The sequence below is a fragment of the Oncorhynchus clarkii genome, unplaced genomic scaffold (assembly GCF_045791955.1).
Source record: "Oncorhynchus clarkii lewisi isolate Uvic-CL-2024 unplaced genomic scaffold, UVic_Ocla_1.0 unplaced_contig_9912_pilon_pilon, whole genome shotgun sequence".
Taxonomy (NCBI): Eukaryota; Metazoa; Chordata; class Actinopteri; order Salmoniformes; family Salmonidae; genus Oncorhynchus; species Oncorhynchus clarkii.
Window position 1 is genome coordinate 132501 of NW_027257990.1, and position 14541 is coordinate 147041.

General features: G+C 44.6%; 1 protein-coding gene across 3 annotated transcripts in view; it reads right to left on the bottom strand.

Annotated features, from left to right (window-relative positions):
- The window catches only part of LOC139394416 (TBC1 domain family member 1-like), a 128200-nt gene that overhangs the window by 18286 nt on the left and 95373 nt on the right, over positions 1-14541 (bottom strand). For all 3 annotated transcript variants that reach the window (XM_071142475.1, XM_071142478.1, XM_071142476.1), the window contains 2 exons: positions 2179-2328; positions 1162-1320 (listed from right to left, as the gene is read on the bottom strand). In XM_071142475.1, the coding sequence (XP_070998576.1) occupies positions 1162-1320; positions 2179-2328 (309 nt within the window). The remainder of the gene's footprint in view (positions 1-1161; positions 1321-2178; positions 2329-14541) is intronic.

The following is a 14541-nucleotide window of genomic DNA, read 5'->3' on the forward strand; positions in this document are numbered from 1 at the left end:
GTGTAGGGTGTAGGGTGTGGTGTGTAGACTGTAGGGTGTAGGGTGTAGTGTATAGTGTATAGTATAGGGTCTCACCCAGGTCTATGAGGATGGCGTGCTGTAGGGTGTAGTGTATAGGGTGTAGGGTGTAGGGTGTAGTGTAGGGTGTATAGTATAGGGTCTCACCCAGGTCTATGAGGATGGCGTGCTGTAGGGTGTAGTGTATAGGGTGTAGGGTGTAGGGTGTAGTGTATAGTGTATAGTATAGGGTCTCACCCAGGTCTATGAGGATGGCGTGCTGTAGGGTGTAGTGTGTAGACTGTAGGGTGTAGGGTGTAGTGTGTAGTGTATAGTATAGGGTCTCACCCAGGTCTATGAGGATGGCGTGCTGTAGGGTGTAGGGTGTAGTATGTAGTGTATAGTGTATAGTATAGGGTCTCACCCAGGTCTATGAGGATGGCGTGCTGTAGGGTGTAGTGTGTAGACTGTAGGGTGTAGGGTGTAGTGTGTAGTGTATAGTATAGGGTCTCACCCAGGTCTATGAGGATGGCGTGCTGTAGGGTGTAGTGTGTAGTGTGTAGTGTATAGTGTATAGTATAGGGTCTCACCCAGGTCTATGAGGATGGCGTGCTGTAGGGTGTAGGGTGTAGGGTGTAGTGTATAGTGTATAGTATAGGGTCTCACCCATGTCTATGAGGATGGCGTGCTGTAGGGTGTAGTGTATAGTGTATAGTGTATAGTGTGTAGGGTGTAGTGTGTAGTGTATAGTATAGGGTCTCACCCAGGTCTATGAGGATGGCGTGCTGTAGGGTGTAGTGTGTAGGGTGTAGTGTGTAGGGTATAGTGTGTAGGGTGTAGTATAGGGTCTCACCCAGGTCTATGAGGATGGCGTGCTGTTGGGTGTAGTGTATAGTGTGTAGGGTGTAGTGTGTAGTGTATAGTATAGGGTCTCACCCAGGTCTATGAGGATGGCGTGCTGTTGGGTGTAGTGTGTAGGGTGTAGTGTGTAGTGTATAGTATAGGGTCTCACTCAGGTCTATGAGGATGGCGTGCTGTAGTGTGTAGTGTATAGGGTGTAGTGTGTAGTGTGTAGGGTGTAGTATAGGGTCTCACCCAGGTCTATGAGGATGGCGTGCTGTAGGGTGTAGTGTGTAGGGTGTAGTGTGTAGTATAGGGTCTCACCCAGGTCTATGAGGATGGCGTGCTGTTGGGAGGTCAGTTGTTTCAGCAGTTCTTTATAAGGCCTGTTGTCAGATGGAGATCTGACAGGAACCGGTTGTCTCAATACAAACTGCTCTGACAGGAACTTCCACACCTCTCCTCTGTACTGTCTAGGAACTCCTGGGGAGGGAGGGAGGGAGGGAGAGAGAGAGAGAGAGAGAGAGAGAGAGAGAGAGAGAGAGAGAGAGAGAGAGAGAGAGGAGAGAGAGAGAGAGAGAGAGAGAGAGAGAGAGAGAGAGAGAGAGAGAGAGAGAGAGAGAGAGAGAGAGAGAGAGAGAGAGGAGAGAGAGAGAGAGAGAGAGAGAGAGAGAGAGAGAGGGAGAGAGAGAGAGAGAGAGAGAGAGAGACACAGAGACAGAGAGAGAGAGACAGAGACAGAGACAGAGAGAGAGAGACAGAGACAGAGACAGAGAGAGAGAGAGAGAGAGAGAGAGAGAGAGAGAGAGAGAGAGAGAGAGAGAGAGAGAGAGAGAGAGAGAGAGGGAGAGAGAGAGAGAGAGAGAGAGAGAGAGAGAGAGAGAGAGAGAGAGAGGGAGAGAGAGAGAGAGAGACACAGAGACAGAGAGAGAGAGACAGAGAGAGAGAGAGAGAGAGAGAGGAGAGAGAGAGAGGGAGAGAGAGAGAGAGAGAGAGAGAGAGAGAGAGAGAGAGGGAGGGAGAGAGAGAGAGAGAGAGAGAGAGACACAGAGACAGAGAGACAGAGAGAGAGAGAGAGAGAGAGAGAGAGAGAGAGGGAGAGGGAGAGGGAGAGAGAGAGAGAGAGGGAGAGGAGAGAGAGGGAGAGATGGAGAGGAGAGAGAGGGAGAGATGGGGAGGGAGAGATGGGGGGAGGAGGGAGAGATGTGGGGAGGAGGGAGAGATGGGGGGAGGGAGAGATGGGGAGGGAGGTGTATATATAGAGAGTTGCATTAGAGGTGTGTTAAACCACCTGATATTCCAGTGGCCTTGCTGTGTGTGTGTGTGTGTGTGTGTGTTTACCCTGTTCGACAGCAGAGTGGACCGTGTCGGTGTTGAACTTGACCTTCGACCTGGCCTGAGTTCCCAGCATGCTCTCCCAGACCAGCGTGACGTCCTTCAGACAGGGAGTTATCTCCTCATAGTCCAGACGCTGGCGTTTACTCTCCAACGCTGCGCAGACAGATCAACACGATGAGAGGAGAACATGGCCCCCCTCTCTCACTATAGGGAATAGGGTGCCATAGACAAATCAACATGATGAGAGGAGAACATGGCCCCCCTCTCTCACTATAGGGAATAGGGTGCCATAGACAAATCAACATGATGAGAGGAGAACATGGCCCCCCTCTCTCACTATAGGGAATAGGGTGCCATAGGGCTCTGGTCTATAGTAGTGTACTATATAGGGGATAGGGCTCTGGTCTAAAGTAGTACCACTATATAGGGAATAGGGCTCTGGTCTAAAGTAGTACCACTATATAGGGAATAGGGCTCTGGTCTATAGTAGTACCACTATATAGGGAATAGGACTCTGGTCTATAGTAGTACCACTATATAGGGAATAGGGCTCTGGTCTAAAGTAGTGCACTACATAGGGGATAGGGCTCTGGTCTATAGTAGTACCACTATATAGGGAATAGGGGCTCTGGTCTAAAGTAGTGCACTACATAGGGTGCCATAGGGCTCTGGTCTAAAGTAGTGCACTACATAGGGAATAGGGCTCTGGTCTAAAGTAGTGCACTATATAGGGAATAGGGCTCTGGTCTATAGTAGTACACTATAATAGGGAATAGGGTGCCATAGGGCTCTGGTCTAAAGTAGTGCACTACATAGGGAATAGGGTGCCATAGGGCTCTGGTCTAAAGTAGTGCTCTATATAGGGAATAGGGCTCTGGTCTATAGTAGTGTACTATATAGGGAATAGGGCTCTGGTCTATAGTAGTACCACTATATAGGGAATAGGGCTCTGGTCTATAGTAGTGTACTATATAGGGAATAGGGCCCTGGTCTATAGTAGTACCACTATATAGGGAATAGGGCTCTGGTCTATAGTAGTACCACTATATAGGGAATAGGACTCTGGTCTATAGTAGTACCACTATATAGGGAATAGGGCTCTGGTCTAAAGTAGTGCACTACATAGGGGATAGGGCTCTGGTCTATAGTAGTACCACTATATAGGGAATAGGGGCTCTGGTCTAAAGTAGTGCACGACATAGGGTGCCATAGGGCTCTGGTCTAAAGTAGTGCACTACATAGGGTGCCATAGGGCTCTGGTCTAAAGTAGTGCACTACATAGGGTGCCATTGGGCTCTGGTCTAAAGTAGTGTACTACATAGGGAATAGGGCTCTGGTCTAAAGTAGTGCACTATATAGGGAATAGGGCTCTGGTCTATAGTAGTACACTATAATAGGGAATAGGGTGCCATAGGGCTCTGGTCTAAAGTAGTGCACTACATAGGGAATAGGGTGCCATAGGGCTCTGGTCTAAAGTAGTGCTCTATATAGGGAATAGGGTGCCATAGGGCTCTGGTCTAAAGTAGTGCACTACATAGGGTGCCATAGGGCTCTGGTCTATAGTAGTGCACTACATAGAGTGCCATAGGGCTCTGGTCTAAAGTAGTGCACTACATAGGGTGCCATAGGGCTCTGGTCTAAAGTAGTGCTCTATATAGGGAATCGGGTGCCATAGGGCTCTGGTCTATAGTAGTACCACTATATAGGGAATAGGGCTCTGGTCTATAGTAGTACCACTATATAGGGAATAGGGCTCTGGTCTATAGTAGTACCACTATATAGGGAATAGGGCTCTGGTCTATAGTAGTACCACTATATAGGGAATAGGGCTCTGGTCTATAGTAGTACCACTATATAGGGAATAGGGCTCTGGTCTATTGTAGTACCACTATATAGGGAATAGGGCTCTGGTCACTAGTAGTACCACTATATAGGGAATAGGGCTCTGGTCTATTGTAGTACCACTATATAGGGAATAGGGCTCTGGTCTATAGTAGTACCACTATATAGGGAATAGGGCTCTGGTCTATAGTAGTACCACTATATAGGGAATAGGGCTCTGGTCTATAGTAGTGTACTATATAGGGAATAGGGCTCTGGTCTATAGTAGTGCACTATATAGGGAATAGGGTGCCATACTGAAAAGATAAAAGGTCTGTTTTGATCAAGAGGGGCTAAATGGTCAATATACAGTCGTTTTAATGTGGCCTGCCTGCCCTGCCTGCCTGCCCTGCCCGCCAAAATACAGTAGTTTTAATGTGGCCTGCCTGCCTGCCTGCCCGCCTGCCCTGCCTGCCCTGCCTGCCCTGCCCTGCCCTGCCCTGCCCTGCCTGCCTGCCCTGCCAAAATACAGTCGTTTTAATGTGAACTGCAACCGGCCGTATGTGAATCGGCATGTGTGTGTCTCTACTCTATTCCTGTGTCTCTCTCTCTGTGTCTGTGTCTCTCTCAATTCAATTCAAGGGGTTTTATTAACATGGGAAACATATGTTAACATCGCCACACCAAGTGAGGTAGACAATTAACAAACAATTTAAAAATGAACAGTAAACTCACAGAAGTTCCAAAATAAATCCTCGAAAGTCCCCACAAGGACAGTAAAACAAGGCCAATGTCTCCCTTCACATTTCCCAGGTTCCCACGAGGACTAAGGCACATTTTAGAGGTTAGAGGTTAGAGGTTAGGGGTTAGAATTAGTCAGGGAAAATACGATCGGAGAGAAGGGGGGGTCACGGCCAGGGTCGGAGAGAGGAGGGGGGGTCACGGCCAGGTCACGGCCATGGTCGGAGAGAGGAGGGGGTCACGGCCAGGGTCGGAGAGAGGAGGGGGGGTCACGGCCAGGGTCGGAGAGAGGAGGGGGTCACGGCCAGGGTCGGAGAGAGGAGGGGGGGGTCAAGGCCAGGGTCGGAGAGAGGAGTGGGGGGGTCACGGCCAGGGTCGGAGAGAGGAGGGGGTCACGGCCAGGGTCGGAGAGAGGAGGGGGTGGTCACGGCCAGGGTCGGAGAGAGGAAGAGAGGTAGGGGTCACGGCCAGGGTCTGCCACTATTAACCGCGACCCTGGATCTATTAGGGGTGAAGAGTCTTGTACATCGACAGATTTGTTTCACCTCGTCGGCTTCAACGCAGCGACGTTTCGGTTCCCAAACCGCCGTGAGGTTGGGCGTAACCCCTGGCAACACACGGCTCAACCTCACCTGAACTGTACCTTCACCAGGTAAGACCACACACACACACACCCGATGACAACATCTAATTCTAGGTATTTCATGTTGTTGAATTCCTAGAGGACAATTAACGATCCCTTTATGGTTGCCCTAGACATGCCAGTTTCACCTAGGTGTGTGTGTGATTGAGCAGGGTTGATTGGGTTCATGTTGTTGAATTCCTAGAGGACAATTAACGATCCCTTTATGGTTGCCCTAGTAACGATCCCTTTATGGTTGCCCTAGTAACGATCCCTTCAGGGTTGATTGGGTTCATGACGCTCCGTCTATATCCTCAAATAACCTCAACCAGCTGAGAGTGGAGCTGTATACCGCCATCTTGTTGTTCTCTCTCTCTCCATTCTGTTACCCTGTATCTTGTTGTTCTCTCTCTCTCCATTCTGTTACCCTGTATCTTGTTGTTCTCTCTCTCTCCATTCTGTTACCCTGTATCTTGTTGTTCTCTCTCTCTCCATTCTGTTACCCTGTATCTTGTTGTTCTCTCTCCATTCTGTTACCCTGTATCTTGTTGTTCTCTCTCCATTCTGTTACCCTGTATCTTGTTGTTCTCTCTCTCTCCATTCTGTTACCCTGTATCTTGTTGTTCTCTCTCTCTCTCCATTATGTTACCCTGTATCTTGTTGTTCTCTCTCTCTCCATTCTGTTACCCTGTATCTTGTTGTTCTCTCTCTCTCCATTCTGTTACCCTGTATCTTGTTGTTCTCTCCATTCTGTTACCCTGTATCTTGTTGTTCTCTCTCCATTCTGTTACCCTGTATCTTGTTGTTCTCTCTCCATTCTGTTACCCTGTATCTTGTTGTTCTCTCTCTCTCCATTCTGTTACCCTGTATCTTGTTGTTCTCTCTCTCTCCATTCTGTTACCCTGTATCTTGTTGTTCTCTCTCCATTCTGTTACCCTGTATCTTGTTGTTCTCTCTCTCTCCATTCTGTTACCCTGTATCTTGTTGTTCTCTCTCTCTCCACTCTGTTACCCTGTATCTTGTTGTTCTCTCTCCATTCTGTTACCCTGTATCTTGTTGTTCTCTCTCCATTCTGTTACCCTGTATCTTGTTGTTCTCTCTCTCTCCATTCTGTTACCCTGTATCTTGTTGTTCTCTCTCTCTCCATTCTGTTACCCTGTATCTTGTTGTTCTCTCTCTCTCCATTCTGTTACCCTGTATCTTGTTGTTCTCTCTCTCTCCATTCTGTTACCCTGTATCTTGTTGTTCTCTCTCTCTCCATTCTGTTACCCTGTATCTTGTTGTTCTCTCCATTCTGTTACCCTGTATCTTGTTGTTCTCTCTCCATTCTGTTACCCTGTATCTTGTTGTTCTCTCTCCATTCTGTTACCCTGTATCTTGTTGTTCTCTCTCTCTCCATTCTGTTACCCTGTATCTTGTTCTTCTCTCTCTCTCCATTCTGTTACCCTGTATCTTGTTGTTCTCTCTCTCTCCATTCTGTTACCCTGTATCTTGTTGTTCTCTCTCTCTCCATTCTGTTACCCTGTATCTTGTTGTTCTCTCTCCATTCTGTTACCCTGTATCTTGTTGTTCTCTCTCCATTCTGTTACCCTGTATCTTGTTGTTCTCTCTCTCTCCATTCTGTTACCCTGTATCTTGTTGTTCTCTCTCTCCATTCTGTTACCCTGTATCTTGTTGTTCTCTCTCCATTCTGTTACCCTGTATCTTGTTGTTCTCTCTCTCTCCATTCTGTTACCCTGTATCTTGTTGTTCTCTCCATTCTGTCACCCTGTATCTTGTTGTTCTCTCTCCATTCTGTTACCCTGTATCTTGTTGTTCTCTCTCTCTCCATTCTGTTACCCTGTATCTTGTTGTTCTCTCTCTCTCCATTCTGTTACCCTGTATCTTGTTGTTCTCTCTCCATTCTGTTACCCTGTATCTTGTTGTTCTCTCTCTCTCCATTCTGTTACCCTGTATCTTGTTGTTCTCTCCATTCTGTTACCCTGTATCTTGTTGTTCTCTCCATTCTGTTACCCTGTATCTTGTTGTTCTCTCTCCATTCTGTTACCCTGTATCTTGTTGTTCTCTCTCTCTCCATTCTGTTACCCTGTATCTTGTTGTTCTCTCTCCATTCTGTTACCCTGTATCTTGTTGTTCTCTCTCTCTCCATTATGTTACCCTGTATCTTGTTGTTCTCTCTCCATTCTGTTACCCTGTATCTTGTTGTTCTCTCTCCATTCTGTTACCCTGTATCTTGTTGTTCTCTCCATTCTGTTACCCTGTATCTTGTTGTTCTCTCTCTCTCCATTCTGTTACCCTGTATCTTGTTGTTCTCTCTCTCTCCATTCTGTTACCCTGTATCTTGTTGTTCTCTCTCTCTCCATTCTGTTACCCTGTATCTTGTTGTTCTCTCTCCATTCTGTTACCCTGTATCTTGTTGTTCTCTCTCTCTCCATTCTGTTACCCTGTATCTTGTTGTTCTCTCTCCATTCTGTTACCCTGTATCTTGTTGTTCTCTCTCCATTCTGTTACCCTGTATCTTGTTGTTCTCTCTCTCTACATTCTGTTACCCTGTATCTTGTTGTTCTCTCTCTCCATTATGTTACCCTGTATCTTGTTGTTCTCTCTCCATTCTGTTACCCTGTATCTTGTTGTTCTCTCCATTCTGTTACCCTGTATCTTGTTGTTCTCTCTCTCTCCATTCTGTTACCCTGTATCTTGTTGTTCTCTCTCTCCATTCTGTTACCCTGTATCTTGTTGTTCTCTCTCCATTCTGTTACCCTGTATCTTGTTGTTCTCTCCATTCTGTTACCCTGTATCTTGTTGTTCTCTCTCTCTCCATTCTGTTACCCTGTATCTTGTTGTTCTCTCTCTCTCCATTCTGTTACCCTGTATCTTGTTGTTCTCTCTCTCTCCATTCTGTTACCCTGTATCTTGTTGTTCTCTCTATCTCCATTCTGTTACCCTGTATCTTGTTGTTCTCTCTCTCTCCATTCTGTTACCCTGTATCTTGTTGTTCTCTCTACATTCTGTTACCCTGTATCTTGTTGTTCTCTCTCTCCATTATGTTACCCTGTATCTTGTTGTTCTCTCTCCATTCTCCATTGTTGTTCTCTCTCTCTCCATTCTGTTACCCTGTATCTTGTTGTTCTCTCTCCATTCTGTTGCCCTGTATCTTGTTGTTCTCTCTCTCTCTATTCTGTTACCCTGTATCTTGTTGTTCTCTCCATTCTGTTACCCTGTATCTTGTTGTTCTCTCTCCATTCTGTTAACCTGTATCTTGTTGTTCTCTCTCCATTCTGTTACCCTGTATCTTGTTGTTCTCTCCATTCTGTTACCCTGTATCTTGTTGTTCTCTCTCTCTCCATTCTGTTACCCTGTATCTTGTTGTTCTCTCTCTCTCCATTCTGTTACCCTGTATCTTGTTGTTCTCTCTCTCTCCATTCTGTTACCCTGTATCTTGTTGTTCTCTCTCTCCATTCTGTTACCCTGTATCTTGTTGTTCTCTCTCCATTCTGTTACCCTGTATCTTGTTGTTCTCTCCATTCTGTTACCCTGTATCTTGTTGTTCTCTCTCTCTCCATTCTGTTACCCTGTATCTTGTTGTTCTCTCTCTCTCCATTCTGTTACCCTGTATCTTGTTGTTCTCTCTCTCCATTCTGTTACCCTGTATCTTGTTGTTCTCTCTCCATTCTGTTACCCTGTATCTTGTTGTTCTCTCCATTCTGTTACCCTGTATCTTGTTGTTCTCTCTCTCCATTCTGTTACCCTGTATCTTGTTGTTCTCTCTCCATTCTGTTACCCTGTATCTTGTTGTTCTCTCTCCATTCTGTTACCCTGTATCTTGTTGTTCTCTCTCTCTCCATTCTGTTACCCTGTATCTTGTTGTTCTCTCTCTCTCTCCATTCTGTTACCCTGTATCTTGTTGTTCTCTCTCCATTCTGTTACCCTGTATCTTGTTGTTCTCTCTCTCTCCATTCTGTTACCCTGTATCTTGTTGTTCTCTCCATTCTGTTACCCTGTATCTTGTTGTTCTCTCTCTCTCCATTCTGTTAACCTGTATCTTGTTGTTCTCTCTCCATTCTGTTACCCTGTATCTTGTTGTTCTCTCTCTCTCCATTATGTTACCCTGTATCTTGTTGTTCTCTCTCCATTCTGTTACCCTGTATCTTGTTGTTCTCTCTCCATTCTGTTACCCTGTATCTTGTTGTTCTCTCTCCATTCTGTTACCCTGTATCTTGTTGTTCTCTCTCTCTCCATTCTGTTACCCTGTATCTTGTTGTTCTCTCTCTCTCCATTCTGTTACCCTGTATCTTGTTGTTCTCTCTCTCTCCATTCTGTTACCCTGTATCTTGTTGTTCTCTCTCCATTCTGTTACCCTGTATCTTGTTGTTCTCTCTCTCTCCATTCTGTTACCCTGTATCTTGTTGTTCTCTCTCCATTCTGTTACCCTGTATCTTGTTGTTCTCTCTCTCTACATTCTGTTACCCTGTATCTTGTTGTTCTCTCTCTCCATTATGTTACCCTGTATCTTGTTGTTCTCTCTCCATTCTGTTACCCTGTATCTTGTTGTTCTCTCCATTCTGTTACCCTGTATCTTGTTGTTCTCTCTCTCTCCATTCTGTTACCCTGTATCTTGTTGTTCTCTCTCTCCATTCTGTTACCCTGTATCTTGTTGTTCTCTCTCCATTCTGTTACCCTGTATCTTGTTGTTCTCTCCATTCTGTTACCCTGTATCTTGTTGTTCTCTCTCTCTCCATTCTGTTACCCTGTATCTTGTTGTTCTCTCTCTCTCCATTCTGTTACCCTGTATCTTGTTGTTCTCTCTCTCTCCATTCTGTTACCCTGTATCTTGTTGTTCTCTCTATCTCCATTCTGTTACCCTGTATCTTGTTGTTCTCTCTCTCTCCATTCTGTTACCCTGTATCTTGTTGTTCTCTCTCCATTCTGTTACCCTGTATCTTGTTGTTCTCTCTCTCTACATTCTGTTACCCTGTATCTTGTTGTTCTCTCTCTCCATTATGTTACCCTGTATCTTGTTGTTCTCTCTCCATTCTGTTACCCTGTATCTTGTTGTTCTCTCCATTCTGTTACCCTGTATCTTGTTGTTCTGTCTCTCTCCATTCTGTTACCCTGTATCTTGTTGTTCTCTCTCTCCATTCTGTTACCCTGTATCTTGTTGTTCTCTCTCCATTCTGTTACCCTGTATCTTGTTGTTCTCTCCATTCTGTTACCCTGTATCTTGTTGTTCTCTCTCTCTCCATTCTGTTACCCTGTATCTTGTTGTTCTCTCTCTCTCCATTCTGTTACCCTGTATCTTGTTGTTCTCTCTCTCTCCATTCTGTTACCCTGTATCTTGTTGTTCTCTCTATCTCCATTCTGTTACCCTGTATCTTGTTGTTCTCTCTCTCTCCATTCTGTTACCCTGTATCTTGTTGTTCTCTCTCTCTCCATTCTGTTACCCTGTATCTTGTTGTTCTCTCTCCATCTGTTACCCTGTATCTTGTTGTTCTCTCTCCATTCTGTTACCCTGTATCTTGTTGTTCTCTCTCCATTCTGTTACCCTGTATCTTGTTGTTCTCTCTCCATTCTGTTACCCTGTATCTTGTTGTTCTCTCCATTCTGTTACCCTGTATCTTGTTGTTCTCTCTCTCTCCATTCTGTTACCCTGTATCTTGTTGTTCTCTCTCTCTCCATTCTGTTACCCTGTATCTTGTTGTTCTCTCTCTCTCCATTCTGTTACCCTGTATCTTGTTGTTCTCTCTCTCTCTCCATTCTGTTACCCTGTATCTTGTTGTTCTCTCTCCATTCTGTTGCCCTGTATCTTGTTGTTCTCTCTCTCTCTATTCTGTTACCCTGTATCTTGTTGTTCTCTCCATTCTGTTACCCTGTATCTTGTTGTTCTCTCTCCATTCTGTTAACCTGTATCTTGTTGTTCTCTCTCCATTCTGTTACCCTGTATCTTGTTGTTCTCTCCATTCTGTTACCCTGTATCTTGTTGTTCTCTCTCTCTCCATTCTGTTACCCTGTATCTTGTTGTTCTCTCTCTCTCCATTCTGTTACCCTGTATCTTGTTGTTCTCTCTCTCTCCATTCTGTTACCCTGTATCTTGTTGTTCTCTCTCCATTCCGTTACCCTGTATCTTGTTGTTCTCTCTCTCTCCATTCTGTTACCCTGTATCTTGTTGTTCTCTCCATTCTGTCACCCTGTATCTTGTTGTTCTCTCTCTCCATTCTGTTACCCTGTATCTTGTTGTTCTCTCTCCATTCTGTTACCCTGCATCTTGTTGTTCTCTCTCTCTCCATTCTGTTACCCTGTATCTTGTTGTTCTCTCTCTCCATTCTGTTACCCTGTATCTTGTTGTTCTCTCTCTCTCCATTCTGTTACCCTGTATCTTGTTGTTCTCTCTCTCCATTCTGTTACCCTGTATCTTGTTGTTCTCTCTCTCTCCATTCTGTTACCCTGTATCTTGTTGTTCTCTCTATCTCCATTCTGTTACCCTGTATCTTGTTGTTCTCTCTCTCCATTCTGTTACCCTGTATCTTGTTGTTCTCTCTCTCTCCATTCTGTTATCCTGTATCTTGTTGTTCTCTCTCCATTCTGTTACCCTGTATCTTGTTGTTCTCTCTCCATTCTGTTACCCTGTATCTTGTTGTTCTCTCCATTCTGTTACCCTGTATCTTGTTGTTCTCTCTCTCTCCATTCTGTTACCCTGTATCTTGTTGTTCTCTCTCTCTCCATTCTGTTACCCTGTATCTTGTTGTTCTCTCTCTCTCCATTCTGTTACCCTGTATCTTGTTGTTCTCTCTCCATTCTGTTACCCTGTATCTTGTTGTTCTCTCTCTCTCCATTCTGTTATCCTGTATCTTGTTGTTCTCAGTCCATTCTGTTACCCTGTATCTTGTTGTTCTCTCTCTCTCCATTCTGTTACCCTGTATCTTGTTGTTCTCTCTCTCTCCATTCTGTTACCCTGTATCTTGTTGTTCTCTCTCTCTCCATTCTGTTACCCTGTATCTTGTTGTTCTCTCCATCTCCATTCTGTTACCCTGTATCTTGTTGTTCTCTCTCTCCATTCTGTTACCCTGTATCTTGTTGTTCTCTCTCTCTCCATTCTGATACCCTGTATCTTGTTGTTCTCTCTCCATTCTGTTACCCTGTATCTTGTTGTTCTCTCTCTCTCCATTCTGTTATCCTGTATCTTGTTGTTCTCTCTCCATTCTGTTACCCTGTATCTTGTTGTTCTCTCTCCATTCTGTTACCCTGTATCTTGTTGTTCTCTCCATTCTGTTACCCTGTATCTTGTTGTTCTCTCTCTCTCCATTCTGTTACCCTGTATCTTGTTGTTCTCTCTCTCTCCATTCTGTTACCCTGTATCTTGTTGTTCTCTCTCCATTCTGTTACCCTGTATCTTGTTGTTCTCTCTCTCTCCATTCTGTTACCCTGTATCTTGTTGTTCTCTCTCTCTCCATTCTGTTACCCTGTATCTTGTTGTTCTCTCTCTCTCCATTCTGTTACCCTGTATCTTGTTGTTCTCTCTCTCTCCATTCTGTTACCCTGCATCTTGTTGTTCTCTCCATTCTGTTACCCTGTATCTTGTTGTTCTCTCCATTCTGTTACCCTGTATCTTGTTGTTCTCTCTCCATTCTGTTACCCTGTATCTTGTTGTTCTCTCTCTCCATTCTGTTACCCTGTATCTTGTTGTTCTCTCCATTCTGTTACCCTGTATCTTGTTGTTCTCTCTCCATTCTGTTACCCTGTATCTTGTTGTTCTCTCTCTCCATTCTGTTACCCTGTATCTTGTTGTTCTCTCTATCCATTCTGTTACCCTGTATCTTGTTGTTCTCTCTCTCTCCATTCTGTTACCATGTATCTTGTTGTTCTCTCTCTCTCCATTCTGTTACCCTGTATCTTGTTGTTCTCTCCATTCTGTTACCCTGTATCTTGTTGTTCTCTCCATTCTGTTACCCTGTATCTTGTTGTTCTCTCTCTCTCTCCATTTTGTTACCCTGTATCTTGTTGTTCTCTCTCTCTCTCCATTCTGTTACCCTGTATCTTGTTGTTCTCTCCATTCTGTTACCCTGTATCTTGTTGTTCTCTCTCCATTCTGTTACCCTGTATCTTGTTGTTCTCTCTCTCTCCATTCTGTTACCCTGTATCTTGTTGTTCTCTCTCTCTCCATTCTGTTACCCTGTATCTTGTTGTTCTCTCTCTCTCCATTCTGTTACCCTGTATCTTGTTGTTCTCTCTCTCTCCATTATGTTACCCTGTATCTTGTTGTTCTCTCTCTCTCCATTCTGTTACCCTGTATCTTGTTGTTCTCTCTCTCTCCATTTTGTTACCCTGTATCTTGTTGTTCTCTCTCCATTCTGTTACCCTGTATCGTGTTGTTCTCTCTCCATTCTGTTACCCTGTATCTTGTTGTTCTCTCCCTCTCCATTCTGTTACCCTGTATCTTGTTGTTCTCTCTCTCCATTCTGTTACCCTGTATCTTGTTGTTCTCTCTCTCTCCATTCTGTTACCCTGTATCTTGTTGTTCTCTCCCTCACCATTCTGTTACCCTGTATCTTGTTGTTCTCTCTCCATTCTGTTACCCTGTATCTTGTTGTTCTCTCTCTCTCCATTCTGTTACCCTGTATCTTGTTGTTCTCTCTCTCTCCATTCTGTTACCCTGTATCTTGTTGTTCTCTCTCTCTCCATTCTGTTACCCTGTATCTTGTTGTTCTCTCTCTCTCCATTCTGTTACCCTGTATCTTGTTGTTCTATCTCCATTCTGTTGCCCTGTATCTTGTTGTTCTCTCTCTCTCTATTCTGTTACCCTGTATCTTGTTGTTCTCTCCATTCTGTTACCCTGTATCTTGTTGTTTTCTCTCCATTCTGTTACCCTGTATCTTGTTGTTCTCTCTCCATTCTGTTACCCTGTATCTTGTTGTTCTCTCTCCATTCTGTTACCCTGTATCTTGTTGTTCTCTCTCTCTCCATTCTGTTACCCTGTATCTTGTTGTTCTCTCTCTCTCCATTCTGTTACCCTGTATCTTGTTGTTCTCTCTCTCTCCATTCTGTTACCCTGTATCTTGTTGTTCTCTCGCTCTCCATTCTGTTACCCTGTATCTTGTTGTTCTCTCCATTCTGTTACCCTGTATCTTGTTGTTCTCTCTCTCTCCATTCTGTTACCCTGTATCTTGTTGTTCTCTCTCTCTCCATTC